General features: G+C 42.9%; 1 protein-coding gene across 1 annotated transcript in view; it reads left to right on the top strand.

Annotated features, from left to right (window-relative positions):
* reck (reversion-inducing-cysteine-rich protein with kazal motifs) overlaps positions 1 to 15,363 on the top strand; it is a 110,939-nt gene that overhangs the window by 68,586 nt on the left and 26,990 nt on the right. Inside the window, exons 5-14 of the mRNA XM_061713086.1 lie at positions 5,156 to 5,241; positions 5,372 to 5,419; positions 6,034 to 6,067; positions 7,758 to 7,955; positions 8,532 to 8,796; positions 9,539 to 9,712; positions 10,815 to 11,027; positions 13,683 to 13,819; positions 14,633 to 14,776; positions 14,849 to 15,037. Coding sequence (XP_061569070.1) covers positions 5,156 to 5,241; positions 5,372 to 5,419; positions 6,034 to 6,067; positions 7,758 to 7,955; positions 8,532 to 8,796; positions 9,539 to 9,712; positions 10,815 to 11,027; positions 13,683 to 13,819; positions 14,633 to 14,776; positions 14,849 to 15,037 — 1,488 coding nt within the window. The remainder of the gene's footprint in view (positions 1 to 5,155; positions 5,242 to 5,371; positions 5,420 to 6,033; positions 6,068 to 7,757; positions 7,956 to 8,531; positions 8,797 to 9,538; positions 9,713 to 10,814; positions 11,028 to 13,682; positions 13,820 to 14,632; positions 14,777 to 14,848; positions 15,038 to 15,363) is intronic.

Genomic DNA, 15,363 nt, shown 5'->3' with positions numbered 1-15,363 from the left:
CCACAATCAAGCTTGCTCCTGGAGAATATGTCCTCATATTTGTGGATCAATTGCAGCAGCTGTGATTTCCAGTAGTCTGTCACCTCACATGAATCAATGTCCAGATCATCCAATCCTAGGTCATGCAGACTGTTCTGATAATCGGAACAAGGTGGGGGACTGGGGCTGCTAGTCACTTCATCATGCACCGAATGGCTCTGCACTCTGACTTCTTCGGCTGACGTTTGCTCAGGAGTCATGTCTAGATCCTCAAGAGCGATACAGGTGGACACGTCCGCCACTCTAATGTGACGCCTTAGGGTGATTGCTTTGTCGGAGGTATTCAAAATCCTTACTGGGACCCACCTATCACCGGTCATGGAGGCTACAGACCTGCAGACAATGATGTCTTTCTTGTGAACTTGTGTTTTTGATGGTTCAACCAAGATGGTACTGCCTTCAGAGAGGGGTGACGTTGCAGGCAATTTACCCCAAACCAGGTGCTCTTGCTGCGGGAGAAGAGTGACTGCCTGTGCAAGTTTGACGGTTCCAACAATATCTGGCATTACATCACCTCTCCACCTGTTAATGCCGGACAACATGTCAAGGAACTGCATTATCTCAGGCGCATCTGTAGACTCAGGTCTGCTCAAAACCTGCCAAAAGTGGGGGGACTGTTTGAACTGCTTCAGGAGGTGTTTAATCACATTTGTGCCCAGAATCATCTGATCTTTCTGCCCAGGGACTACTAAAGCAGGCACCCTGAACGTGTTCCCATACACCCCAATCTTCAGGTTGTGAATGCATTTGGGTCTCACTTGAATTCCACCACAGCCGACGAGTACAATATTAGGGTGGGTGCATTCAGGCTCCGACGCTGATCCAACATCCTTAAGCATCTGCTCCGCCTCCTCACTTATGGTGCAGGCCATGGAACCAGAATCTAGCAGAGCCTTCAATGAAACCTTATCATCCACCTGTGTATCGGTGTAGAACAGGTCGTCAGATTTTTCAAGCTGGGTTATGTTCTGAAATAATACAACAGTGCCAGGTGGGACAGATTTTAGACTCTCTGCGTACACAGATTGCATGTTTTCACTGACGTTGAGGGTTTCACTACTGACACTCACACTGTCCCCTCCCAGGTGTGAGTGATTTAGTTTCCCTGATCTGGTGAACGACCGTCTCGCTGTGTGGCAGTGGCTTTAGGGCAGTCTTTCCGCTGATGGCCTGGTTCTAGGCAGTTTAGACATCTCCTCTCACGCATGCAGTGTGCTCGTGTTGAGTGAGAGGGGTTGCTACAGACCTGGCATGGAGTGAACTGAGCTGATGGGGAATATTGAGGTCTTGCAGCGCGGGCAGGCTGGCTGGTGCGCTCTAACACTCTCTCCAGCATAGTTAGAACACGCTCTAGAGCACCTGCTTCAGAAGTGGCTGCTTCATTTGACCTGGTTTGGTTAGGGGTATATTTGGCTGTGTTTACTTGGGCATATTCAGATACGGGTTCAGATACGGGTTCGGGAGAACTAATGGTTGACACCTGGAGGACATGTGTTTTGGCTGTGTTGGTGTTTGACTTTTTCACTTGATACTCTCTTTGATGTTCATCAATACTTTCTTGCACCTCTGTGAGTGACCACTTACTTATGGGCTTACACTTAAAAACACAGGCGAGACTAGGGTCAGGACAGTTTCTGATGAACATCATGGCTATTTCAGCATCCATGTTTTCCATGTTGCTTCCCTGGCGCCTCAGATGCCTGTGGGCTGCTTCGGCAGCATTATTCAGCCTTACCCAGTAATCTACTGGTGTTTCCTTTGCCGTTGGCTGGGTAGCATAAAAGTCGGCCAGGGGTAAACAGGACTCAGGGGTTTCGCTAAAGTAGCGTCTCAGTATGTTATAGATGGCCTCAGGATTAACAGCTGTGCCAGATGATGAGCTGCTTTTCAATCCTACTTTAACAATACTTTTTGCCCTGCCAAGAAGGTGACTGAGAATCTCCTTGTTCTGCTCATTGGTTGAGAACCCTCTCTTGTCCAAATACACCTCCATCATTTCAATCCACTCTTGAATGGAATATTTGTCATTGCCATCTCCACGATACATGGGAGGCTCTTTAGTATCAGGTCTGACTACCAGGCTCACTTTGGAAAGATCCATGGTTGTGTCTGGCGCTCCAGCTCTGGCTGAATCAGCTGGAGTAGGCTGTTTTGGGGTGAGTGGGGACTGACTGGCCAGCAAGCGGCTGGCTATTGATTCACCTATCTGGCTCCCTAACTCACCTATGAGCTCACGTAACTGTTGGGAAGTGTTCTCATTGTTTACAACAGGGGTTGAGAATAGAGGCTCACGCAGAGGGGTATCAGTGATATAATCTGAGTCTAAAGGCTCTTCACATACTGAAGTCCTACCCCGAACTACTCCATCTGTGTTTAACAACCCCCTGCCCCTCCCAGCAGTTGGTGTAAAAATATTAAAGGTATCCCGACCTCTACCAGCCATGTTTTACACCATATGAATATATTAAAAAAAATGTAACAGACAATTTTCACAATTTTCACAATTTTAACAATTTTGAATAGTTTTGCAGAATTCACAGGCAATAATAACTTGTACAGATACTTTTGTTTACTTTTATGAAGTAATCTGATTATTCCTGATGACTGTATTTATACTGGATGTGAGCAATTACTTAAACAGCTAAAAGAATCCACAGGTCCACCAACTTGGCATCCCAGACGTCACGAGCACACTGCTGAACCTCGGTGATCGGCGGCGGCTGACCAATGGATCCGGGTTGTCACGGCACCAGTTTATGTAGCGACTTTAAGATGGTTGCTCACAGAAGCAGGAAGACACCAGGCACCAGGAAGTCAGGATCTGCAAATTTATTTCTAAGAACAGCAGCACAGGGGACAGTCAACACAGGCAGACGGAGCAGCAGCTCTCTGTGTCTCCATTGTAACAGCTTCAGGAGTTCTAAATTAAATAACAAATTATTTATGTATGCTCAAATAAACAGAAAAATATTAATATAAACAAAAAGTGTGTATACTAAAATGTATACCTGTACAGTGGCTGCACATCTGAGCAGTTACAATTGAAACAATCAGTAAACCTGATATCCACTGCAATAAAATATGTCTAATTCTCAAATAAATATAAATATAAAAATATAAATAAATAAAATAAAAATCCACTTCCAAATAAAATATTTTCTGTCAAGCTACTAACAAAAGCAGTCCTTTAAAATACACAGAACATTAAATACATGGGGAAAAAAACCCATAACGCACCTAAGAACAGCAGCACAGGGGACAGTCAACACAGGCAGACGGAGCAGCAGCTCTCTGTGTCTCCTGAAGTCAGTGAGAGGATATGTAAATGAGGGGGATTTCCCGACGTATTTTCACACATATAACGGCCGTTTTACCATTTAAAAGACTCAAGGTAAGTTAGCAGTTGTATTTTTTACGGTTTTAACCAAAACAAGTCACTTTAAAGCAAGATAGCTTGCATAAAACAAAGAAGACCGACACATACGTCTTACCATTGTAACAGCTTCAGGAGTTCTGGCGGGAGTCTGTGCTTACGTCACTCCTGAATATTTGGGTGCGCCTCTAATTAAGGTCCCCCTATGCTACAGGTGACAGGGAACTATACCGAATTACGGTAAAAAAATATATACACAACAATATTGCGCCCAGATTTTGAGAATGTTCATAAAAAAATTAAAAATAAAATAAACAACATATTGGCTCAGCTACACCAGTTTCAGTGAAAGGCTTACACCATCTTCCTGAATGCTTCCATAGCAGTTACCAAAGCTGTTTGAAGCTTGCACTTCACAGTCTTTGGTCATGAAGAAAACAGGAAGTGATACATGCAGCTGTTTGTCTGATGTTCACGTTGGCCTTTCAACACTGGATGCAACAACAAGAACCACAAATCAATAACAGAAGATGTGGGCCAGATCCCAACACGTAACCGTGACGACACTCATCTTTCCCAGACTTCTCTGCCGTCTAGTTTGGTGCACAAAGGTTCATTCTTCCGCATCCACACCTCTTCAGGTGTTCACCGCTAGGGCAGCCAGAGCAGAGCTCGCTCCAATCCAATTCCTGATGTTTGATAAAGACCCATATCAGCGTAGAAAAATAGAGTCAGTCTTTGCCCATGAAGCAAAAGCACACTTTTGTGATCAAATGTTTTTATTTAAATATCTTTTTTACTTTTGCATCCACAATGATGTCAAACAAACATTATTCACATATTTTCACCCCCTTCCAAACCCACCCCTCGGACCTGAGCACTCGATGAAAACAATGAGTAATTAATAATAAGGAAAACAGAAAAAAAAGATAATACAACAATAAAAAACAAACAAGGACAAAATAAAACAAAGGCAAAACATAATTATATCAAGAACTGGACAAGGATAGCTGCAACAAGGTAGTCTATATCAATGTTAAATACATCTATCTAGTTTGGCTTTCATTTGATCTGATGCCATATGCCAAAATAAAATATTTGGTTGTTTTGCATTATGGATTGGAGCTGTAGATATTTCCAGATAGATAATATCAAGAACAGTCAAATACCAATGGGAGATGTTAAGCGTGTGTGGTGGTTTCCATCTTACTGCAATTATCTTTTTTGCTGCTGTTAGGCCAGCAAGCAAGATTTGTTTTTGACATAGTGAAGCATTGATTGTGGATAAATTATTTAAAATAAGTGTTTGAGGGTTTACTGTAATATTCTGTACTGTTATCGAGGATAATGCAGTTGCAACCTGTTGCCAGAAGTTTTGCAACAGGTTGGCATTCCCAGACCATCTGCATGAAGGTTCCTCTTATTTGACATTTTAGAGGAAGCTGAGCTTCCCTTGCAGTCTTAGAGGAATCACCACTGATTAGCTCATACAGGGGATGTTAAGATAACTTAACATCATTAGCTACACCTTGCGCCTTAAGTGCAGCCTTAATTTGCAAGCAGAAAAAAAAGATGTGTTCTGTAAATTAAAACTAAACTTTATATCTTGAAATGTGCACAGGCCATTTTCATCATAGATATCACTAAGTAGATGAATTCCCCGATCTGTCCATTGTGGGAATTGGATGGGTCTGCCTGCAGAAGCACACTTCCAGAGGGTTGATTGTGTTTGTGTGGCTGCAGGAGTATCCAGGAAGTCGGATGGCTGGGTCGGCCTCGGTTGCTGTGAGTTGGCCATCACTAACGAGTGTCGCAGGGAATGCAGACAGGTGAGACGCAGGACACCAAGCAGCACAACCTCACGCCATCAAACTGATATCTGTCCAGATTCATTTTATTGAAAACAAAAATAAGCAAAGTGAACATTCTGCTAATTTCCTTTCTTTGTTTCCCTGACAGGCATCTTCTAAAAATGACATAACAAGCGTATGCAAAAAGGTCACGGAGGTAGGTGGAAGAGCGATGTCCAGTAATGTCCCTTCAACCATGAATACGGCAGACCTGACTTCTCCATTCTTTCTTGTTTCAATTCAATTTTCAATTCAGTCTTTATTTCAAACATGATAGTGTAAGTAACAGACATGCTTGAACATACTTAAACAATGAACGCAAGAGAGACACTTTTTTTGGTAGCAACAGCAGTTTTGACATGTTCTAAAAGGAAGACGTAAAAAACGTATGAACTCCTCCCCTTGAACTCAAGACTATGTTTTCAGATGGACCTGCTTATTAGATATCAAAGACCTTGACGTATTTAGAAGTACCTTAAACTAATAGTAAGAATTTTACGCAGTATGAATATATATAGTGGGATATATATATTGCTCCTGGGGTCTGGTCTGTGTGGTAGACCTGCTCCTGGGGTCTGGTCTGTGGTAGACCTGCTCCTGGGGTCTGGTCTGTGTGGTAGACCTGCTCCTGGGGTCTGGTCTGTGGTAGACCTGCTCCTGGGGTCTGGTCTGTGGTAGACCTGCTCCTGGGGTGTTCAAACCTTCATTCATGAGGGATCTCCCTGTTCTGAGCAGCATTTGTGTCATGACAGCTGTCTCTTCTCGTTCCAGAGCTCCCTCTACACCTGCATAACCAAAAATGAAAGTAAGTTCAGCTGTGTGGGTCCACACACTCCAAGACACACACACACACACACACACACACACACACACACACACACACACACACACACACACACACACACACACACACACAATCTCCTCTGGATCTAACGTTGCATCAGAGCATCCCTCTCTGGATGAAACGCTGCATCAGAGCATCCCTCTCCTCTGGATGAAACACTGCATAAGAGCATCCCTCTCCTCTGGATGAAACACTGCATAAGAGCATCCCTCTCCTCTGGATCTAACGCTGCATCAGAGCATCCCTCTCCTCTGGATCTAATGCTGCATCAGAGCATCCCTCTCCTCTGGATGAAACGCTGCATCAGAGCATCCCTCTCCTCTGGATCTAACGCTGCATCAGAGCATCCCTCTCTGGATCTAACGCTGCATCAGAGCATCCCTCTCCTCTGGATCTAACGCTGCATCATAGCATCCCTCTCCTCTGGATGAAACGCTGCATCAGAGCATCCCTCTCTGGATCTAACGCTGCATCAGAGCATCCCTCTCCTCTGGGTGAAACGCTGCATCAGAGCATCCCTCTCCTCTGGAATGAAACGCTGCATCAGAGCATCCCTCTCTGGATCTTACGCTGCATCAGAGCATCCCTCTCTGGATCTAATGCTGCATCAGAGCATCCCTCTCCTCTGGATGAAACGCTGCATCAGAGCATCCCTCTCTGGATCTAACGCTGCATCAGAGCATCCCTCTCTGGATCTAACGCTGTATCAGAGCATCCCTCTCTGGATCTAACGCTGCATCAGAGCATCCCTCTCCTCTGGGTGAAACGCTGCATCAGAGCATCCCTCTCCTCTGGATCTAACGCTGCATCAGAGCATCCCTCTCTGGATGAAACGCTGCATCAGAGCATCCCTCTCCTCTGGGTGAAACGCTGCATCAGAGCATCCCTCTCCTCTGGATCTAACGCTGCATCAGAGCATCCCTCTCTGGATGAAACGCTGCATCAGAGCATCCCTTTCCTCTGGATGAAACGCTGCATCAGAGCATCCCTTTCCTCTGGATGAAACGCTGCATCGATTTCTTCTCAGCTTCATTACATTTATTAGTTTGCATCAGTTTCTCGGCTGTTACCACGTCTTCATGTTTCCTCTTTTCCTCTTTTCTACTGTAAAACATTTTTGCAGCGACATTTGAAGGACGAACAGTTGCACTTGTTATTTTGTCTCATTCTTCCTGCAACCTTGTCTCATGTCTTACAGTACAGTACGGGGGGGGGTGTCACATTTTTGGTTTCTATTCTCACGGAGTTCAGCTTTGCACGTGCACACTCTTTTTGTTTACTAAGCTGCAGCATCATGGGAGTCTTCACTTTGGACTCAGCTGTAACTCAGTGAACTGATTCCATCAAACCAGCCTGGAATAATATCATTTTTGCATTAAACAATAAAAGATGGTATTAAATTGCTCTTTTTCATGTGTTACAAGCCTTTTTTTTCTTTTTTTTCCAGTATTAGGCACAAAATCTCAAGTCTCAGGTTTACTGACCGTTGTCACCAGCAGACAGTCTCCGTTGGACTCACTCGTGTCGTCAGATACTGACTCATGTCATGACAAATGCTTTGATTTCTCACCCGCTGCCATGGTTTTTAAATGACTGTGAACATTTCTAACCGTATTTAGCGACTCTCTGGTCCGTGTGTGTGTTCCTCCAGTGGGCTCTTCGTGCTGCAGCTTCGCGGGGCGGCACACCACCTGCAGGGAGTACTGCGAGGCCATCTTCAGGACCGACTCCACCCCAACCAAGTCCCAGATCAAGGCTGTCAAAGACTACTGCCAGAGCCACAGCCACAAGCTGGTGGACTGCGTCAACAACTTCACCGAGACCTACCCGGCACGCAGCCCCATCGAGAGTACGTCCATCCGCCACACTTGTTTTAGATTTAGTCTTAGTCTCAGTCTTTTGGACGAAAATGCTTATTAGTTTTAGTCACATTTTAGTCATTTCTATATGTGATAGTTTTAGTCGACGGAAACTCAAAAAGGTTTTAGTCCAGTTTTAGTCAGTTCTAGTTGAAAAAAAAAGAAAAAAGAAAGTATTTTCATCAATATTTACAATAATAAAAGAATGGTTTTAGACATACAAGTTTTCCACCCAACAGCAAATACTTTCTGATCTACTATAATTCTACTATCTAGTCTTATACAGGACTGTCTCTGAAAATTAGAATATTGTGATAAAGTTCTTTATTTTCTGTAATGCAATTACAAAAACAAAAATGTCATACATTCTGGATTCATTACAAATCAAATCAACAAGCCTTTTATTATTTTAATTTTGCAGATTATGGCTTACAGTTTAAGATTAAGATTCCCAGAATATTCAAATTTTTTGAGATAGGATATTTGAGTTTTCTTAAGCTGTAAGCCATGATCCTCTCATGATTGATTAGTTAGTGTCTCTACGTGTCCCTGACCTTCCCCTGCAGGCCTGCACTGCTGCGACCGGGCCGAGGCCCCCCACTGCCAGATCGCCTGCCGGGAAATCCTCAGCACCATGAGCACGGAGCAGGAGATCATGGACGGCCTGATCAAGGAGTGTCGCTCCCAGCCCCTCCCCCAGGACCCCATGTGGCAGTGTTTCCTGGGCAGCGCCCACCTCCCCTCCCCGCCGGAGGAGGAGACCCCCAACCCCATCAAGATGGACAGTGCTAAGCTGCACTGCTGCGCCAAGGCCAACACCTCCCACTGCAGGTACGGAGCAGCTCAGCTCAGTGCTGATGTCATACGCTCTGGTTCATTATTTAGAAATTATACATTTATAAATATAAATATAAATATAAATAAAAATAAATAAATACAATTAAATATAAATACAAATAAATAAATACAATTAAATATTATATAAATACAATTAAATATAAATAAATTAAATTAAATATAAATAAAAATAAATAAATTAAATTAAATATAAATGAATACAATTAAATATAAATACAAATAAATAAATACAATTAAATATAAATAAATAAATACAATTAAATATAAATACATAAATAAATAAATAAAATTAAATATAAATAAAAATAAATAAATACAATTAAATATAAATAAATACAATTAAATATAAATAAATATTAATAAAAATAAATAAATACAATTAAATATAAATAAATTTGAATAAAAATAAATAAATACAATTAAATATAAATAAATAGTATTATTATTAATAATAATAATAATCATAATCATCATCATCATAATCATAATACATATAAATTTTTTTTTTTTTTTCATTGTTTATGTAATAATTGCTCGGGGGTCATGTTCTGGTCTCTGGAAAGATCCTAGAGACAACTTATTTTGTAATAGACACTATATAGATAACATTGAATTGAATTGAATTGAATTGAATTGAATTGAATTGAATTGATTTGGAGAGCAGGGATCAGCGTCAGAGCTGCCACATGTAACAGCCTTGGTTCTGCTGCGACAGGGATCTGTGCAAGGACATCAGCACCAAGTGGGGCAGCCAGAAGCTGCAGGACTTTGACCAGCACTGCGAGTACAACCCGCTGGAGACGGAGCTCATCAACTGCCTGGCTGACGTCAGGGAGCCCTGCCAGCTGGGCTGCAAGGACCTGACCTACTGCACCAACTTCAACAACAGGTCCGACTCTGACTCCTGCTGCACACGCAAAAAACTACTCCTTAAATCCTCAGGTTTACATTTCATGACATGCAACAGATCACCTGGTACTTACCGGGTCTTAACATTGGTAAATACAGTCGTAGATGGATGACAAGACATGATGGATCCAATTTCTGTCCCCATCTGACCGTCAAGCAAGAAGCCAACCTGTGGAAGCAGTGTGTAGGAAACCCGGTCCCCCTTCACTGTTTCCACTGGCAGGAGCAGCAGCTGCTAATCAAAGCCTTTGATCGGTGAACTGATCAAGTGTGAGCGGTACCACAGTCCCGGACAGAAGGCTGCTCACTTCTCCGTTTAGCAGAAACAACAGCTTATAACCGGACTTTAATGAACCCGTTGCTTTTAGAAATGCTAAAGGCTGAATTCTGGTTCTGGTTAAACCTACTCCGTAGGGTAGGCGGCTACGCGGGAGTCTCTCCGTAGCTACGCCGTAGCCTGCTAGCACCTCCCAAAACATGGAGCTACGACCCAACGCAGACGAGAGGGCTGTGATTGGTTCGCTTGGTAGCAATGCATTTCCAGTTCCGGTTCGTGAAGCAGTCGTGAACTTTCAGCGCTCTTTTCTTCGTGTGTGTGTGATTTTTATTTTTGGGGGGTTGTTTTGGTTTTTTGCACAATAGTTGTCCTTATCTCTTTGATTCACTGTGACCGGAAAAACTGGAGGCTAAACAAAGTATCAACTAGTGATCTGGGGGGGTACTGCACCACGGAGAAATGGAGTGACGGAGAAGTCTGAAGGTTCACGACGGTGTCACAGCAACGGAGTAGGCTCTGTCTCGGTTTAACGTGGAACCTTAAATCAGGCTTAAGACCATGGCTGTTTCTAAAGTATTGTACAGTATGTGCTGGCATGAGTCAGCAAAACAACTGTACGGCTGGTCATGTGACCGCTCAGACCAACCTCCACTGAAGTGGCACATTGCATTATGGGAGATAATATGAGCGGTAGACACATCTAGTAAATACCAAACCTTTGAAGAACCTTTCACATGCTGCAGATTCTTAAATAGAGCTCCTCCCTGGTGAAGTTGTAATATCTGTGTGGTTTGTGAATGTGCAGGCCGACGGAGCTTTTCCGGAGTTGTAACATCCAGTCGGACCAGGGTGCGATGAACGACATCAAGCTGTGGTCCAACGGGACCATCAAGATGCCCTTCATGAACATCCCCGTGCTGGACATCAGGAAGTGTCTCCCAGACATGTGGAAGGCTGTGGCGTGTTCCCTGCAGATCAAACCCTGTCTCAGCAAGTCCAGAGGCAGCGTCATCTGCAAGTAGGTGAACCAGCACCCTGACTCAGCTGTTTCTGTGCAGGTACATGTATCTGCATGCTGTTTCTGTGCAGGTATAGGTATCTGTATGCTGTTTCTGTGCAGGTACATGTATCTGTATGCTGTTTCTGTGCAGGTACATGTATCTGTATGCTGTTTCTGTGCAGGTACATGTATCTGTATGCTGTTTCTGTGCTGGTATAGGTATCTGTAAGGTGTTTCTGTGCAGGTACATGTATCTGCATGCTGTTTCTGTGCAGGTATAGGTATCTGTATGCTGTTTCTGTGCAGGTACATGTATCTGCATGCTGTTTCTGTGCAGGTACATGTATCTGCATGCTGTTTCTGTGCAGGTACATGTATCTGTAAGGTGTTTCTGTGCAGGTACATGTATCTGTAAGGTGTTTCTGTGCAGGTACATGTATCTGTAAGGTGTTTCTGTGCAGGTACATGTATCTGCATGCTGTTTCTGTGCAGGTACATGTATCTGTAAGGTGTTTCTGTGCAGGTACATGTATCTGTAAGGTGTTTCTGTGCAGGTACATGTATCTGCATGCTGTTTCTGTGCAGGTACATGTATCTGTATGCTGTTTCTGTGCAGGTACATGTATCTGCATGCTGTTTCTGTGCAGGTACATGTATCTGTATGCTGTTTCTGTGCAGGTACATGTATCTGTATGCTGTTTCTGTGCAGGTATAGGTATCTGTAAGGTGTTTCTGTGCAGGTATAGGTATCTGTAAGGTGTTTCTGTGCAGGTACATGTATCTGCATGCTGTTTCTGTGCAGGTATAGGTATCTGTAAGGTGTTTCTGTGCAGGTATAGGTATCTGTAAGGTGTTTCTGTGCAGGTACATGTATCTGCATGCTGTTTCTGTGCAGGTATAGGTATCTGTAAGGTGTTTCTGTGCAGGTACATGTATCTGCATGCTGTTTCTGTGCAGGTATAGGTATCTGTAAGGTGTTTCTGTGCAGGTACATGTATCTGTAAGGTGTTTCTGTGCAGGTATAGGTATCTGTAAGGTGTTTCTGTGCAGGTACATGTATCTGTAAGGTGTTTCTGTGCAGGTACATGTATCTGTATGCTGTTTCTGTGCAGGTATAGGTATCTGTAAGGTGTTTCTGTGCAGGTACATGTATCTGCAAGGTGTTTCTGTGCAGGTACATGTATCTGCATGCTGTTTCTGTGCAGGTATAGGTATCTGTATGCTGTTTCTGTGCAGGTACATGTATCTGTAAGGTGTGTCTGTGCAGGTATAGGTATCTGTAAGGTGTTTCTGTGCAGGTACATGTATCTGTAAGGTGTTTCTGTGCAGGTACATGTATCTGTATGCTGTTTCTGTGCAGGTACATGTATCTGTAAGGTGTTTCTGTGCAGGTACATGTATCTGTATGCTGTTTCTGTGCAGGTATAGGTATCTGTAAGGTGTTTCTGTGCAGGTACATGTATCTGCATGCTGTTTCTGTGCAGGTACATGTATCTGTAAGGTGTTTCTGTGCAGGTACATGTATCTGTATGCTGTTTCTGTGCAGGTACATGTATCTGCATGCTGTTTCTGTGCAGGTATAGGTATCTGTAAGGTGTTTCTGTGCAGGTACATGTATCTGTAAGCTGTTTCTGTGCTCTTGATTGGACCCATCTATCTGTATTACCAAGGATGTGTTGGTACTTTACAGATGAAGTCTCTTGCTGTCCTTCACTGTATTTCTACTACTCTCATGGCTACTCCTCCCCCGTCATATGCTGGATCTGTAAGGTCATGGCCTCCCCTCTCAACACCTGGCCAAAGGCAAGGTTCTGTGCTCAGAATGTAGGTATCATGGGTGAACAACTGAATTTACAGAGGAAACGGTGTTGTGCTGTTGTGTAGCGCTGCAGTATTAGTCTAGTTGGATCACTCCCAACTCCAGATAAAAACATGAAAATATCTCAGGCACCATGAGGATAACTGGCTCAGTTTTATGGACCTGCCTTGTAACGGCTCTTGATCCTTTGTACTTTAAGTGGCATGATTATGCTGATTATCAGTCTCTTGTACACTTAAAGTACCTTCACACCCCACGTGACTTCAGAGGCCCGACATCATTTCAGGACGATGGAAACAGAGAACTGCATCTAAAACAAGCAGTTAGAGCAAGTGTTTTCTGATAGGTTGAGTTCCTGGGACTCAGAAAGATGTGCTTGTTGGCCATCTGCTCATTCTAAAAATAATGCTGGAGCAGCGCTGGAGCAACGCTGTTCCAGCGCTGTTCCAGCGCTGGAGCAGCGCTGGAGCAGCGCTGGAGCAGCGCTGGAGCAGCGCTGGAGCAGCGTTCTCCAGAGGAGAACTGTATCTCCTGATGAGAACTGTATCTCCAGACAAGTTGGAAACAAGAAGAAATGGGGGAGAAATATCTACTACCATGATTCATTTAACAAGACCAGATGGGTTGCAAAAAGGTGCAAAATGGTGTTGTGGTCAGTTTCTAGACGTTCTGCTGTGGTTGCAGGATACGTTCAGGCTGATCCAGCCTGTCTCTGCCCCCCCCCTGTGCAGCCAGTCATGAGTGATACCTGACCTCAGCAGGTAGAAGCTGGGGGGGACTGAGCTCATTCCAGGGAGGAAGCTGTGTGTTGGCCGGCTGGATTACTAGCACTAGTTTTTCTTCTCCGTGCTCAGGTCCGACTGCGTGGACATCCTGACCCAGTGTGGGGACAGGAAGCGTTTCCACGAGGGCCAGACTCCAGAGGGGATCTGTGAGCTGTTGTCCCCCATGGACGACCCCGAGCGCTGCATCCCCCTGCACAGATACCTCCGTGAGTATATTTAGTATATATATTTCACATAATATATATATACATATGTATACTGTATATACATACAGGACTGTCTCAGAAAATTAGAATATTGTGATAAAGTCCTTTATTTTCCGTAATGCAATTAAAAAAACTAAAATGTCATACATTCTGGATTCATTACAAATCAACTGAAATATTGCAAGCCTTTTATTATTTTAATATTGCTGATTTAAAGATTGATATTAAAGATTAAAATTCCCAGAATATTCAAATTTTTTGAGATAGGATATTTGAGTTTTCTTAAACTGTAAGCCATGATCAGTAATATTAAAATAATAAAAGGCTTGCAATATTTCAGTTGATTTGTAATGAATCCAGAATGTAAGACATTTTTGTTTTTGTAATTGCATTACAGAAAATCACAATATTCTAATTTTCTGAGACAGTCCTGTGTGTATATATATATATATATATATATATATATATATATATATATATATATATATATATATATATATATATATATATATATATATATATATATATATATGTATATATAATGATCCATGATCATATATGATATAATATTATATATATAATATATATATTATAATATATGATATAATATAATATATATACATATATATATGTGTGTATAATATTATATATAATAATATGATATATATATCACATATATAATTTGATCATTTATGATATTTCTATATATTTTCTTCCCACAAGTCTTCAGTTTGTTAAAGCGTGTGTCCAGGCTGGGATGTGTTCAGATCTCTCTGAGTTCTGCTCTGATAACTCTCTGCTCCTCCCCCCCAGTGCCCAGCTCCCTGGGCAACAGCGTGGTGGAGGAGGTGATCCATCCCTGCAACCCCAACCCCTGCCCCAGCAGCCACCTGTGCCAGGTGAACAGGCAGGGATGCTTCGACGGGTTCAACTGCCAGCCGTACCTGTGTGTCCCCGGTGAGACCCGCAGGCCGCTCTCTTATACCGCTCAGACCTCCCGCCGGCGTCTGAGATGTGAGTGTGTTTCAGGCTGCAAGCTGGGCGAGGCGTCGGAGTTCCTGGTGCAGCAGGACGCTCGTATCCAGGTGCCCACCCCCAGCGGGGCTCCCGGCTGCTACGAGGTGTGCAGCTGCGGCATCAGCGGCCGTCTGGAGAACTGTGTGGGGATGCCGTGTGCCGAGGCCAGCAAGCCCTGCACCGCAGAGGAGCAGAAGAAGAGTAAGACATGCTGTCCTTTCAGTCCTCCACAAGCCTCTGACACTCATCAGGCTTTGATTTGATTTGATTTGATTTGATTTGATTTGATTTGATTTGATTTGATTTAATTTGATTTAATTTAATTTAATTTAATTTAATTTAATTTAATTTAATTTAATTTAATTTAATTTAATTTGATTTGATTTGATTTGATTTGATTTGATTTGATTTGATTTAATTTGATTTGATTTGATTTGATTTGATTTCGAACATGCATGATAAAAAAAGAGTACAAAAAAGGAAAAAAACCGAATACAAATATAATATATATATGTACAGCACTTCAT

This window comes from Cololabis saira, chromosome 22 (genome assembly GCF_033807715.1).
Source record: "Cololabis saira isolate AMF1-May2022 chromosome 22, fColSai1.1, whole genome shotgun sequence".
Lineage (NCBI taxonomy): Eukaryota > Metazoa > Chordata > Actinopteri > Beloniformes > Belonidae > Cololabis > Cololabis saira.
Note: the sequence above shows the minus strand (reverse complement) of the source record. Positions and strands in the feature narration are given on the sequence as shown.